The sequence below is a fragment of the Somniosus microcephalus genome, chromosome 11 (assembly GCF_052327205.1).
Source record: "Somniosus microcephalus isolate GS21.2 chromosome 11, FLI_Smic_1.0, whole genome shotgun sequence".
NCBI lineage: Eukaryota > Metazoa > Chordata > Chondrichthyes > Squaliformes > Somniosidae > Somniosus > Somniosus microcephalus.
The window spans coordinates 178,352,537-178,368,134 of NC_140997.1; the positions used below are offsets into that span (position 1 = coordinate 178,352,537).

Genomic DNA, 15,598 nt, shown 5'->3' on the forward strand with positions numbered 1-15,598 from the left:
TTATCCATTTCTCCATTATCACTTTTTTCCAATTTGATGCCGGATTATAAGCCAATTGCTACCAAGTCAAGAAGGTATAGCAGTCAAGATAGAGAATTTATTAATTCTGAAGTCCAACGTCTTTTATTGGAAGGAATCATTGAACCTAGTTGTTCGCCTTGGCGGGCTCAGGTAGTTGTCACCACTAACGAGAGACATAAGAAACGAATGGTGATAGACTACTCTCAAACTATTAATAGGTATACTCAATTAGATGCGTACCCTTTGCCTAAGATTGATGAGCTTATCAACAAAGTATCTCAGTATAAGTTTTTTAGCACTATTGATTTAAAGAGTGCTTATCATCAGATTCCTATTGTTAAGAGGGATCAACCATATACAGCCTTTGAGGCTGGTGGAAAGCTGTATCAGTTTTGCCAAATACCATTTGGTGTTACTAATGGTGTTGCTTGTTTTCAACGGGCAATGGATGCTTTTATAAGTAATAACTCTCTCTCTGACACCTTTTCATATTTAGATGATATCACGATGTGTGGTAAATCAAGGGTGGAGCATGATTCTAATTTAGAAAGATTCCTTCAAGCTGTGGAAAAAGTTGGTTTAACTTTTAATAAAGAGAAGTGTATCTTTTCGACTACTGAGGTAAATCTACTGGGGTATATTATCTCGGGAAATAAGATTAAACCAGATCCAGAACGTTTGCGACCATTGATCGATTTACCTTATCCTGCTAATTCTAAGGCTTTGCAACGAGTTGTTGGACTGTTTTCTTACTATTCTAATTGGATTGCAAACTTTTCACAGAAGATCCGGCCCCTTATTCGGGTTACGACATATCCTCTATCATGGGAGGCCAGGACATGTTTTGATAATTTTAAAAAGGATATCTTAGGAGCAGTTGTGCATTCTATTGATGAGCAGGTTCCCTTTGTGATTGAGACGGATGCTTCTGATTTTGCAATTGGGGCTACTCTGAACCAGAATGGAAGACCTGTGGCCTTTTTCTCACGTACCTTGAACAATAGTGAAAAAAGACATTCTTCAATAGAAAAAGAGGCATATGCAATAGTAGAAGCACTGCGTAAATGGAGACATTATTTATCGGGGCGACATTTCACGTTGGTAACCGATCAAAAATCTGTGTCCTTTATATTTGATGTTAAACATTTTGGAAAGATCAAAAATGATAAAATAATGAGGTGGAGGATTGAGTTGGCATGTTACCATTTTGATATAGTTTATCGTCCGGGGAAGGATAATGTTGCTGCTGATGCACTGTCGAGGGCTTATTGTTCTGTGATTCATGGAGATACGCTTATTAATCTTCACAATGCCTTATGTCATCCTGGGGTTACGAGGATGATACACTTCGTACGCAGTAAGAATTTGCCCTTTTCAGTTGAAGACGTCAAGCGGATGACTTCATCATGTTCTATCTGTGCTCGGTGTAAACCAAATTTCTTTAAGCCTCAACGAGCTCATCTTATAAAGGCTACTTCTCCTTTTGAACGTCTGAGCGTTGATTTTAAGGGGCCTCTTCCTTCAACGACTCAAAATCGATACATATTTACTGTTGTGGATGAGTTTTCAAGGTTTCCTTTTGCTTTTCCTTGCGCAGATGTATCAGCTGCTACAGTTATCAAATGTCTGACTCAACTTTTTGTCATCTTTGGGATGCCTGCGTATATCCATTCGGATCAGGGAAGTTCTTTTATGTCTTCCCAGTTGAAGGAATACCTTCAGAGTCGGGGAATTTCTACTAGTAGAACTACCCCGTATAACCCCTAGGGTAATGGACAGTGCGAATGATACAATGGGGTGATCTGGAAGGCAGTTATGTTGGCTTTGACATCCCGGAACCTTAAGAATACACAGTGGGAAATGGTACTGCCTGATGCCCTGCATTCCATTAGATCATTGCTTTCAACGGCTACTAATGTGACCCCCATGAAAGGCTCTTTAATTACCCGCAGAGATCTACTACGGGATATTCGGTACCTTCATGGCTTACTATGCAGGGACCTGTGCTGCTTCGACGCCATGTTAGATTGTCAAAATATGATCCTTTAGTGGAGGAGGTGGAGCTGTTGGAGGCAAATTCCCAATATGCTCATATTCGATTCCAAGATGGGAAAGAAAGTACTGTTTCAATTAAAGATTTGGCTCCTTGTGGTGGCCAGCCCTCTTCTGAGGATACTAATAATAGTCACGATTCAGATAATGTGGATGTTGTTATAGATACTACGAATATTTCCAATCCTACTGCAGATAATTATACTTCTATTAGTCAGCCTTTGATGGATGTTCATGACCGTCCTAGTTTACTTCCTGATGGGATTTCCAATCCGGAAACCGTTGATAATCGGGATATGGATAGCCTTCCTGCAGAAGATACTTCGGTGTCTCCGGGTGTGGGAGGGCAAGGAATTTCACCAAGGTTAAGAAGGCCGACACGAACAAGATATCCGGTCGACCGATTGAAAATGGACTTTTAAATTGATAGTAATGTTTTAAAATTGTTGAAATATTATATTTGTATTTTAGTTGTAAATAAATTAATTATAAATTGTAAAGGTTGTTTTAGGTTGGAGCATGTTTTAAAAGGAGGGGTGAATGTGGTGATTATTTCCTATGTTTAATAAGAAGTATTGTGATTGGTGAATGGGGTGGTTGCTCTCTGTGTTAGTAAGAAGTATTGTAATTGGTTGTTTGTTTCTACCTTGAGATATATGCTGTAAACTCATTGGTAGTGGATGTCAGGTGATTTGTGGTGGCCATCTTAAATTCAGTTCTCTCCAGTCATAGTTGGAGACTGGTGTTGAAAGATGTGCTACTGGATTTTTAAAGTTAATAAAGCCTAGATTAGAAAGGCAAATCTATTCTTTATTTCAGCTATTGGCACTGAGAATGTCTTTGGACACTGCCATGATCCCTGCTATTTGTCTCAGGTCCTCCTAATGGTCCTTAGTGGCTCATTCAGCATTCTTTTGAAAGTGGGGCTGCAGGAATCTAAGTCCACAGGCTCTAGAGCTCTAGAGCTAGGATGACTTCTGTAGATCCTCTGCTTCCCATTGTCAGATCCCACTTTTACCTTTGACTTATCTGGCATCCTTGTGTGTTGTGTCGCATCCAGTGCACAACCCTCATCTGAACTATCTACAACAACAATTTGCACTTATATAGTGCCTTTAACGTAGTAAAATGTCCCAAGGCGCTTCACAAGGGTGTTATCAGGCAAAATTTGACACCGAGCCACATAAAGAGATATGAGGATCGGTGACCAAAAGCTTGGTCAAAGAGGTAGGTTTTAAGGAGTGTCTTAAAGGAGGAGAGAGAGGTTTAGGGTGGGAATTCCAGAGCTTAGGGCCTAGGCAGCTGAAGGCACGGCCGCCAATGATGGAGCAAAAGTATTCGGGGATGCGCAAGAGGCCAGAAATGGAGGAGCACAAAAATCTCGGGGGGGTTGTGGGGTGGGAGGAGGTTACGGAGATAGGGAGGAGCGAGGCCACAGAGGAATTTAAACACTAGGATGAGAATTTTAAAATTAAGACATTTCCTGACCTGGAGCCAATATAGGTCAGTAAACACGGGTGATGGGCGAGCAGGATTTGGTGTGAGTTAGGATAAAGGCAGCAGAGTTTTAGAACAGCTCAAGTTTACAAAGGGTGGAAACTGGGAGGCCGGCCTTGAGAGCATTGGAATAGTCGAGTCTGTAGGTAACAAAAGCATGGATGAGAGTTTCAGCAGCAGATGGGATGAGGCAGGGGCAGAGACGGGCGATATTATGGAAGTGAAAGTAGGTGGTCTTGGTGATGGAGAGGATATGAGGTCAGAAGCTCAGCCCAAGGTCAAATAGGATGCCTGTGCAAACTGTCTGGTTCAGTCTGAGACCGTGGCCAGATTGGGGGATGAGTCGTGACTGGGTCTACATCCTTCTGCGTGTATTTCTTGGCCATTGAGTTTAAAAACAGCTATATTAAAAGATGACATCTAGCGTAAGAAAACTACTAGGCACTTGGTCTGAGTATTAAACAAGGCTTTAATCAACTGGTTTTCAACATGGAGATCTAGTTGTGTCCTTCACTAGTTCCTGTTAAAGAATGTCCTGAGCAAGCTGGGCCCATGCCCGAGTATTTATACTCTCCCTGGACAGCGCCACCAGCAGGCTGCCCAGTATTATTTCATAAGTCTTTCCACATGAAGGACAAGATTCATGTCAACATCCTTGGCCAAACTTGATATAAATGTGAAGTTTTATTTGCTTTTCTCCAAGGCTATAAGCTTGAGAGAGGAGCAACGCACATAATTCAAACATAAATAATGGTGTGTGATTGGGTCACTGAAATGTATGACTTTCAGCTTCTTCTAAACTGAACGTTTAGAACTTTTGTAGAGATACATCAGGCATTTAGCTCTCACAGTTTGTAAGGCTTATAGTAGAAAAGAATAACTATACTGGTTTGTGATGATCAGACGCTTGTAGTGGGTTGTGATGGTCCTATTAATAGAATCATAAAATCTTACAGCACAGAGGGAGGTCAGTTGGCCCATCGTGCTCTTTGAAAGAGCTGTCCAATATAGTCCCACAGCCCAGCTTTTTCCCCATAACCCTGAAAATTAGCCCTCTTCAAGTACATGTCTAATTACCATTTGAAAGTTGCTATGGAATCTGATTCCACCACCCTTTCAGGTAGTGTATTCCAGATCTTAACCACCCGCTGTGTGAAAAGAACTCTCCTCATTTCCCCTCCAGTTCTTTTGCCAATTATTTTTAATCTATGATCTTTGATTACCCACCCATTTGCCAAAAGAAACAGTTTTCCGGATAAGCCTGTTATGTGGTACTTTATCAAATGCCCTTTGAAAGTCCATATATACAACATCTACTGCACTACCTTCATTAACCCTCTCTGTTACTTCATCAAAGAATTCAATCAGGTCTCTAGTAGTTTCCCCACCACTGACTTTAGACTGATTGGCCTCTAGTTACTGGGTTTATCCCTCCTCCCTTTTTTGATCAGGATCTTACCATTTGCAATCCTCTAGTCCTCTGGCACCACGCCCATAACCAAGGAGGATTGAAAGATTGTGGTTAGAGCTTCTGCTATCTCTACCCTAGCTTCCCTCAGCAACCTAGTATGCATCCCATCTAGACCGGGTGATTGTTAACTTTGACTGCTGCCAACCTATTTAGCACTTCCTTTCTATCTACTTTTATCTTGTCCAATATCTCTACTCCCCACTCCTCTGTATATAATGGTTAACTAAAATAACAGTTTAGCATAGAGATTGTGAACAATTATTATTTTCCTTTTGAGGAACTAGTTTAGTATATCTACTGTAAATATATATATATATATATATGCATAATATTACTGTTTATTTGCTTGCTCAACTATTGTTCAGTAAATTTGCTTGATAGTCTGAAATGAGGTCTGGTGCTGTGATGCTCTGCCACTAACTGAAGATATGAGAAAGATCTTATGAGGACACAGGATAGGTTCAATAGCCAACAAAAACTTTAAAGAGGGGATTTCTGTTTGTTATTCTGGGAACTTTATTTAAAAGCTCACCTATTCATCAGGGTCAGTGAAGATATTTTCAAGACCATGAAGAGTTAAACACCCACCCATTAGAGTAATCTAAAATACAAATGTAGGAAGTCACACAACACCAGGTTATAGTCCAACAGCTTTATTTGAAATCACAAGCTTTCGGAGCGCTGCTCCTTTGTCAGGTGAAGTGAAGAGAAGCATACAGGCACAGCATATATAGTCAGAGAAAACTGCCAGATGATTACAGGTAATCTTTCTAACTGCCCTTTATCACACCTCGGCAGAGAGATAATCACAGCAATCAAAGGTGTGAATGGTGTCCAAACAGGTCAGTCAGGAAAACATTACATCAAAGAACAATGAGGTGGGGTCACAAGGGGTCAAATGTTGCAGATGCTGGGGTCTGTATGAAAAACAGAAAAAAACCCAAAAAACTTTGCTGGAAATCACAGCAGGTCCGGCCGCATCTGTGCAGAGAGAACAAGCCAACGACGACTCGAGTCTGGATGACTCTACGTCAGGTGGGGTTACATGTAGCGTGACATGAACCCAAGATCACGGTCGAGGCCATCCTCATGAGTGCGGAACTTGGCTATCAGTTTCTGCTCAACGATTTTGCGTTGTCGTGTGTCTCGAAGGCCGCCTTGGAGAATGCTTACCCGAAGATCGGAGGCTGAATGTCCTTGACTGCTGAAGTGTTCCCCAACTGGGAGCGAACACTCCTGCCTGGCGATTGTTGTGCAGTGTCCGTTCATCCGTTGTCGCAGTGTCTGCATGGTCTCGCCAATGTACCATGCTCCGGGGCATCCTTTCCTGCAACGTATGAGGTAGACAACGTTGGCCGAGTTACATGAGTATGTACCATGTACCTGGTGGGTGGTGTCCTCAAGTGTGATGATGGTATCTGTGTTGATGATCTGGCATGTCTTGCAGAGGTTGCCGTGACAGGGTTGTGTGGTGGTGTGGTCGCTGTTCTCCTGAAAGCTGGGTAATTTGCTGCGAACGATGGTCTGTTTGAGGTTAGGCGGCTGTTTGAAGGCGAGTAGTGGAGGCGTGGGGATAGCCTTAGCGAGGTGTTCGTCGTCGTCGATGACATGTTGAAGGCTGCGGAGAACATGGCGTAGTTTCTCCGCTCCGGGGAAGTACTGGACGACTAAGGGTACTCTGTTGATTGTGTCCCGTGTTTGTCTTCTGAGGAGGTCTGTGCGATTTTTAATGTGACCCGTCGGAACTGTCGATCGACGAGTCAAGCGCCATATCCCATTCTTACGAGGGCGTCTTTCAGCGTCTGTAGGTGTCTATCGCGTTCCTCCTCGTCTGAGCAGATCCTGTGTATTTGCAGGGCTTGTCCATAGGGGATGGCTTCTTTAACGTGGTTAGGGTGGAAGCTGGAGAAGTGGGGCATCGTGAGGTTGTCCGTGGGCTTGCAGTAGAGTGAAGTGCTGAGGTGTCTGTCTTTGATGGAGATTCGTGTGTCCAAGAATGAAACCGACTCTGAGGAGTAGTCCATGGTGAGTTTGATGGTGGGATGAAACTTGTTGATGTCATCGTGTAGTCTTTTCAGTGATACTTCGCCGTGGGTCCATAGGAAGAAAATGTCATTGATTTATCTGGTGTATAGCGTTGGTTGGAGGTCCTGTGCAGCGAAGAAGTCTTGCTCGAACTTGTGCATGAAGATGTTGGTGTATTGGGGTGAGAATTTGGTCCCCATGGCTGTTCCGTGTGTTTGGGTAAAGAACTGGTTGTCGAAGGTGAAGACATTGTGGTCAAGGATGAAGCGGATGAGTTGTAGGATGGCGTCTGAAGATTGGCTGTTGTTGGTGTTGAGTACTGAGGATGTCGCACCGATGCCGTCATCGTGGGGGATACTGGTATAGAGTGCCGAGACGTCCATCGTGGCGAGGAGTGTTCCTGGTTCAGCTGGTCCGTGGGTGCTGAGTTTCTGTAAGAAGTCTGTAGTGTCGCGACAGAAGCTGGGGGTTCCCTGTACGATGGGTTTCAGGATGCCCTCGATGTATCCAGAGAGGTTCTCACACAGGGTTCCGTTGCCTGATACGATAGGACGTCCGGGTGTGTTGGCTTTGTGTATCTTTGGGAGGCAGTAGAAGTCTCCCACGCGGGGAGTACGTGGGATGAGAGCATATAGGATGCTCTGAAGGTCTGGATCGAAGGTCTTGATCAGTCTGTTGAGTTGGCGGGTGTGTTCTTTGGTCGGATCTGCGGGTAACTGTCTGTAGTGTTCCTGGTTGTCCAGTTGTCGGTATGCTTCTTTGCAATAGTCCATTCTGTTCTGTATGACGATGGCTCCTCCTTTGTCTGCTGGTTTGATGATGATGTTGTGGTTGGTTTTGAGAGCGTGGACGGCGTTGCGTTGTGCTCGGGTGACATTCTGGACTGTCTTGTGAGTGCGGCTGATGAACCTGGCATTGATGCATCTCCTGACAGCTTGAGCATACATGTCAAGCTTAGGGCAGCGGCCCTCCGGAGGGGTCCAATTTGACACTTTCTTCTTCGGTTGCTGCACCGCGGATCCTTCTGTCTGCTGTTCCGGATCATTGATTGTCTCATTGGGTTCGATGCTGACATCTTGGGATTTGTGGAAGAATTCCCGGAGCCTCATTCTCCTGATGAATTCCTCTGTGTCTGCCGCGAGGCCGATGGGGTCCATTTTGGTGGTGGGGCAGAAATTGAGCCCTCGGCTGAGAACTTCGATTTTGTTTGGTTGAAGGGTGTGGTTGGACAAGTTGACGATGGCCTTCCCTGTGGTTCCAACCGTGGTACCGGGGGAGGCTTGGTTGCTGCTGGTGGTGATGCCGAGTTTCTCAAGCTTTCTGTTCTTGGTGAGCATGGAGGCAGTGTAGTTCCGTTGCCTCGTCTGCTTGGCGGTGTCTCGTAGCTGGTCTGCTGTGTCCTGAGCACAAGCTGAGAACATGGACTCTATCTTGGTTTCGAGGTTGCGGCGTCTGCTGTAGAGCTGGTGTATGAGATGGTTGAGGAGTGTGCGAGAGGTACGACGGCAGAGTCTCTCAGCGTAGTCTGTGTTGTAGTTCGACTTGAGTGGGTTCGTGATCTGTAGTCCTTTCGGGATCTTGTCTGCTTTCTTGCATCTCTGTAGAAACTTGATGTCTGTGTCTATATGCGTGATCTTCTTGGAGATCCTCTCCACTTTGAGCCGGCAGTTTGTGGTGTCGATAGTAGCCATGATGTGGAGATGCCGGTGTTGGACTGGGGTGGACAAATGTAGGAAGTCACACAACACCAGGTTATAGTCCAACTGCTTCTCTTCACTTCACCTGACGAAGGAGCAGCGCTCCGAAAGCTTGTGATTTCAAATAAAGCTGTTGGACTATAACCTGGTGTTGTGTGACTTCAAATCAAAATCAAAATCAAATCAAATCAACTTTTATTGTCATTGTTAGTGCACAAATGCAGTACAACGAAATGTAGGCTTGCGGCTCCCGAGAGTGTACATTTGGATTAAGACATTTAAACATTCAACATACATTTGGCTTGTATTATATTAACATAAACATAACCATAATAAAGTGCATTGGCAGATGTGCAGGCTTTAGAGTTTATTTGTGGAGTTCAGTAGGATGACAGCCCTGGGAAAGAAGCTGTTCCTAAATCTGGTCGTACGGGTGCGAATGCATCTGTAGCGTCTCCCAGATGGCAGGAGGGCAAACAGACTGTGGCTGGGGTGGGTAGGGTCTTTCATGATGGACCGTGACCTCCGTAGACAGTGTTTCTGGTATATGTGCTCTATGGTCGGTAGCCGGGTGCCGGTAATGCGTTGGGCAGTTTTGACTACCCGCTGCAGGGCTTTCTGGTCATAGTAGCTACAGCTGCCATACCATACTGTGATACAGTTTGTCAGGATGCTCTCTATAGTGCAGCGGTAAAAGTTAGAGAGGATCAGGGGTGACAGGTTACATCCCTTCAGCCTGCTTAGGAAATATAGGCGCTGCTGGGCCTTCTTCACCAGGGAGGAGGTGTTGAGGGACCAGGAGAGGTCTTCCGTGATGTGGACTCCGAGGAACTTAAAGCTGTCCACCCTTTCCACCACAGCCCCATTGATGTGGATGGGGGTGTGACTTCCGCCTTTGGACTTCCTGAAGTCCACAATGATTTCTTTGGTTTTCTTGATGTTCAGAGCCAGGTTGTTATCGGCGCACCACTTCACGAGATGCTGGACCTCCTCCCTGTAGGCTGACTCATCGTTGTTGGTGATCTGGCCTACTACCGTGGTGTCATCCGCAAACTTGATGATGGTGTTGGAACCATTAACAGCCACACAGTCGTGGGTGAAGAGGGAGTAGAGGAGGGGGCTCAGCACACATCCTTGTGGGGCCCCCGTGTTCAGGGTTGGGGGGGGGGAGGTGTGGTTACCTAATTTGACAGACTGGGGTCTGTTTGTTAGGAAGTCCAGGGTCCAGTTGCAGAGGGAAGTGTTCAGGCCAAGAGTTTGGAGTTCGGTGGCCAGCTTGTTGGGGACGATAGTGTTGAATGCTGAGCTGTAGTCTATGAACAGCATTCTGATGTAGGTCTCCTTACCATCTAGGTGATTCAGTGCCGAGTGTAGAGCAGTTGTGATTGCATCCTCCGTTGATCTGTTTGCACGATAGGCAAACTGGTGTTGGTCAAGAGAGGCAGGAACACTGGCTTTGATGTGGGCTAAGACTTCATTATGATGGGCGTGAGTGTGACATTTGTCCACCCCAGTCTAACACCGGCATCTCCACATCATGGCTAAAATACAAAAGCTGAGGTATCTAGGATAAGAAGGGCAAAAGAGACCACACAATGTAAATCCCCCATTAATTTTCCCTTTTCCAGTACTGAATTTAAAGATCTGTGTTAAATTGGTAGAAATTGTGCTGGAAACCACAAACACGGGTAATCACACTGATTATACTTTCCTCTTGAAATCCCTTTGAACAGGCTGCCTTTTCCATAAGATGAATGTGGAGCTCTATTTCCATTAGTACCATTATACAAAGGTGAAAGGATAATTACTTAATGAATGTATGTGAAATCTGACACACTATCACTGATGAACTCTAATGGGGTCTGGTAATGGCTCTTTCACTTTAGTTTGGCACCAGACTAAACAAATCCTTTATTGTTAAAATACTTGGTAATGTGTTCCTTTCTGTTCAATACTTCCTCACTTATTACTGGAAGCATTGAGCCCATTTAAATAAAAGACACACGGAATGAACCACATCTCACAGGAATTCCTTCACTTTTGTAACCTGCAAAAAAAAAAGCTTCTACCGACATGTAAAAAAACTGCAGGACAGCTGCTTCATATTTCATTCACATCAGTCCTTACCTCACCCTCACTTTTCTTCATGTTCGTATATACTATAACTAAAAAATGCTTGTACCTTTATGTAACAGTTTTGCGATCACTAATTCAGGTCCTAGCAAAAGATGATACTGTGACCCATTTGCCAATATATCTTCTAACTTTTGTCAGAGTTGAGCTGGACCATTCCTAGGGGTGGGGAGGAGAGATTTTCTGTTGTAGGAAAATGTCTTTTCTCATTGAGTTGTATATCCCGGGGTTGGAGAATCCACGGTATCGAAGCTGAAGAAAGTTGCTGCAGAGATGAGTAGCTGTGAGGGAATTTAAAAAAAGAATGGGGAAGGGAAGCAAAATTAAAACCAATGAGCTTTACATTCTATAAATGAATGTATTAGTGGAATGGTAGAATCACCTCATTTCACAGTTGGAACTCAGGTAATCTTCACCTATAAATATGACCCATTTACCTTGGTTAGAACCATAAGCCTAGTAAATGGAGCTCAAAACCCCGGTCATAAAAATAAATTGACCTTAACAGCCAGACAATGAAGTAAATGATAGTTAATAGCTACTCTGTTCAAGGCTCTGTCTATAACTGAAATAATGAAATCTAAGCCATTTCACTTGCTTTATGCTATTTGTATGCATAAGGGGGTCATTTGTTAATTACCCGTCACTAACCTGGAATCGTTTTTTTTTCAATTCTTTTCTAGCCTCCGTAGTGATGCAGAAGTGGTGGTGCCATATGAATCCTTGCCTAGAGGGTGAGGAATGCAAGGTTCTTCCAGACCTTTCCGGATGGTCCTGCAGCAGTGGCAACAAGGTCAAAACCACCAAGGCAAGTAAATTGAATTAGCAGCCAGCCTTATTGTACACTGATCTTAAGTGCCAAGTCATAAAACAATTCACCTAAAGATTCTGCTCTATTACTGAAATAATAAAAATCAAAGCTGTCACCTTCTGTCGGCTAGAAATAGCAGTGTTAAGCATCAGAATATTCATGGCTATATTTGTCTACCATTAATAATTTATTCAGACTCATTTATGATATTGCTGAGGAAAACTGTGTAAAACAAATGGTGTGAACATAAGCTTCAGTAAAATATTGGACTGAACAAAGATAAATTTATAATTTGGGGAGTTTATGAAGCTATCCAAATAGCAACATCCAATATTTAATATGAAATTTTACACAGACTGTATAATTTTGTTTCAGGGAAAAATCTAATAAAATCACATAAATAGTGGATGTTGGAAAATGAAGCTAACCTTAAAATGAAGTGAATCCTCTTTGAAACATAAATAATAATTGTTTACAAAAAGTAGCACAATATATCTCTAGTCACAATCCTCTCTGTCGACAGCTTGACTGTTAATGTTGGAATTTAACCTGTTTTTATCCTGAAAAGGTTTTATTCTGGTCTTACTTTATTGATTCTAGTTCACCTACCTTTATTATCATGTATTACACGTATGTAACGACAGGGGAGGAAACACAGAATACAATTAGCATATATTTTACATAGTATAATATATTACAATATCATTATACATCTATTTTCGAATTATTATAGTACCATGGAAGCTACCAGGCAATATGAAAACTGACAGTAGTTCCAGCGTTAAAACTATTAATGAAAATATGACAGTTTGTATCTTATTCCTCAACTCTGGATGTGCGGTGAAATGATTCCATGTTACTGATGATTGGTATGTTACCTGAATATATGTACTGTCCTTATACAGAGCCATTTCTGTGACTATAAAACCCAAAATTGGAAAAATAAACGGAGTCAGTTTTTTATGTAAGCTTATGATCAGTGGTGGCTGGTGATCTTTCAGACAGGTGAGCATGCCTCACCAAGCCAGCTTGTACCCATGACAACAGGCCCTTGGTGCATACACCCATACCCTTCACCACAGTCCAAGGCATAAGCTGGTAATCTGCCTGCCATGTTTTTCATGATGAAGCGGCAAAGGAATGAAAGAACTGACTGCCCCGGGAGCTACATGACCATCAAAAGGCGGAACCGTCAAGCACTCTGAATTTGAGACACAGCTACAGTTTCTGCTCTGGAAGTCTAGATGAGGCAATGCCTCACTTGCCACACCTGATGAACCGCCTCTGCTCATGATAGCCTATATCATTTCTGTTTCATAGTAACATTACTGCCATCCTCCAAGATGTAGCACCTTGATTCAGTGGTTGATAAGTGCTCTCTAAGCAAGCTATTTCAACCAGACACTTTCATTATGAATAGTATTTAGAATATTATTATACATTGGTATGGGGTATGGGTGCACAGCGAACGCATCACTTGGATTGAATCCATTCCAAATTGATGGAATGAATATTTTCTGTTCAGAACAGAATATTTGTAATCAGAAAACCTAGGGGTGAATTTCAGTGCAGTTTCTCCCGCTGTAACTTCAGTGGAAGTGCTGTGGAAACCTTGGAAAAATGGCGTAAATGCCGTTTACAAAGTTTATCCGGGGTTTCTGTGGCTCTAATGCTGAAGTTACAACAGACAAGCAGGTGAGCTCCAGCTTGGGGTTTAATCAACCAGAGAATTTTGGAAGGAACAAATTTTATACTTTAAGTTTTAATTCCCAATGGTAGTGCGCTAATTAACATTTTTGTGTAAAATTCCAGGGCCTGAATTTCCTCGGGGTTCCTCTGATCTCCTTCCATATAACCCTGACGGGAGATTGGCAGAAATCCCAGGGAAATGTCGCTTGTGACCTTTTTTTCCATTTATGCCATTTCTGCGCTTACCTCGGGGCTCTGATTGTTTATATTGATTTCCGTTTGTTCATGACGGATTTTATACTCTGGTGTATGCTACTGATATTGGCAGGGAATTCGCTGTATGTAACAGTTGGCAAGATCGGCGTAGAAACTGGTGTAAATTGTTGTTTCAGGGAATTCCAGGCCAGAGAAGCTTCCTTCATGCTAATGGTCAATGTTAAAAAAAAATGCCAGTTGAATTTTGAAGCCAACTAATTATTTCACTTGTGTTTTGTTGACTATTTGAAAAGGTAAATGCTAATAGTTTACACCTGTGAGGCAGGTATTCTAACTGTTGAAACATATGAGATAGAGACAGAGAGAGAAATGAGAGAGACAGAGAAGTAGACAGGCAGAATGCATTTCCTCATGCTAATTTGATTTTTTAACAAAAAGAAAAGTAAGTTGAATTTGGAAAATAAACAAATGGAAACAGATAAGAAGAGAAGTTGTGGGATGGCAGTTGGGAAACAGGTTAAGGAGGGGTAAGGGGGCCTCGGCCTCTCACTCCTCAACCGTGAGGGGGATGGGTGGGAGTGGGGGGAAGTGGCTGCAGCAATAAGGGCAAAGTGAGTGACAACAGAACAAGGGGGATAGGAGGTTGCAGGGGTTGAGCAGATAGTTCAAAAGGGAGGAAATAGTGATGGGAGTGAGAGGGGTGGTAAGAGGTGGTAAGAAGGGGAGAGGTAGTCGGAAGGTTCATGGCTGCCACTTACGCTGTGTTAGATTGGACCTCAGATGAGGACCAAGATAACCAGCAGCAGCACCAGCACCAGCCTGCTGCTCACAGACCTGCAGCTCCACAGGAGAGGGGATCATCAGAGAAGTGCAGCTCGCAGGAGGCCAACCCGACACATAGGGTCTACAGGCAGCGGACAGGCTTCCTTGACATCTCAGAACACCAGTTTCTCAGGAGGCTCAGGGTGTTGCGTCAGATGGTGGCAGACACTTGCAGCCTGCTGGAACAAGACCTGCTGCCAACTGGACCTGGTGGCCATGCTTTACTAGTGGCTGTTAAAGTCACCATCGCCCTCGACTTCTTTGCCTCTGTATCCTTCCAGGGATCTGCCGGAGACATTTGCAGGATCTCGCAGTTAGTGGCACACAAATGCATAACACAGGTGACTGATATCTTGTTTACCAGGGCCACCAATTATATCAACTTTGCCTGTGATGGTGCCAGTCAGAATGAGTGGGCGCTTGGGTTTGCGGTTCTGGCTAGCTGGTGCAGGGCATCACCCAGGAGTATTCATCAAATGGAAGGGCTTCCACTCCATCAATTTACAGCAGGCATGCACAGGATTCCTGGGCAGCTGCCATGATGCTCTCGTCCTGCAGCAGTCCACCCTCCCTAATCTCTTTGCACCTCGAAGCAAAATTACCATCTGGCTGCTCAGAGGCAAGGGATACCCAGTTAAAACGTGGCTGATGACACCTCTCAGAAACCTGAGGAATAAGGCCCAGGAGCAATACAATGAATGCAATATGACCACCAGATGTGTCATCAAACAAGCCATCGGCATGCTGAAGATGCGCTTCAAGTGCCTGGACAGATCTGGAGGTGCCCTTCAGTACGCATCAGCCAGGGTCTCCAGAATGGTCATTGCTGCCCGGGATGCCCTCATCATTGTGAGGTTCACTTAGGTTCCACCAGTGCACCCATCTAACAACCAAATGCAAAAGCCACTTTTGCCCCTCCCCTCAATGCCACTAACACAATGCAGTCCTGCAAACAAACTAGCATTCCTTTCACAGCCCCCTATTGATTGGTGTCAATTCATGTCTTCCTACTCATCATCACACAACTGAAAAGGCCACTTGGCAGCCAGCAACCAAGAAATGGCAAGACGGGAAAGTGGCGCAAAAGAATAATATTTATGTGGTTCAAACAGACAATAGAAACTTAACAATCTAACAATCTGTAACACACCAATGTGCATACCC

The 15,598-nt window shown here is 43.8% G+C and overlaps 1 protein-coding gene across 1 annotated transcript in view; it reads left to right on the plus strand.

Annotated features, from left to right (window-relative positions):
• LOC147111027 (chemokine-like protein TAFA-4) overlaps positions 1 to 12,026 on the plus strand; it is a 138,673-nt gene extending 126,647 nt beyond the window's left edge. The window contains exon 5 of the mRNA XM_085999993.1: positions 11,580 to 12,026. Coding sequence (XP_085856119.1) covers positions 11,580 to 11,722 — 143 coding nt within the window. The 3' untranslated portion in view covers positions 11,723 to 12,026. The remainder of the gene's footprint in view (positions 1 to 11,579) is intronic.
• Positions 12,027 to 15,598: the final 3,572 nt, after the last annotated feature.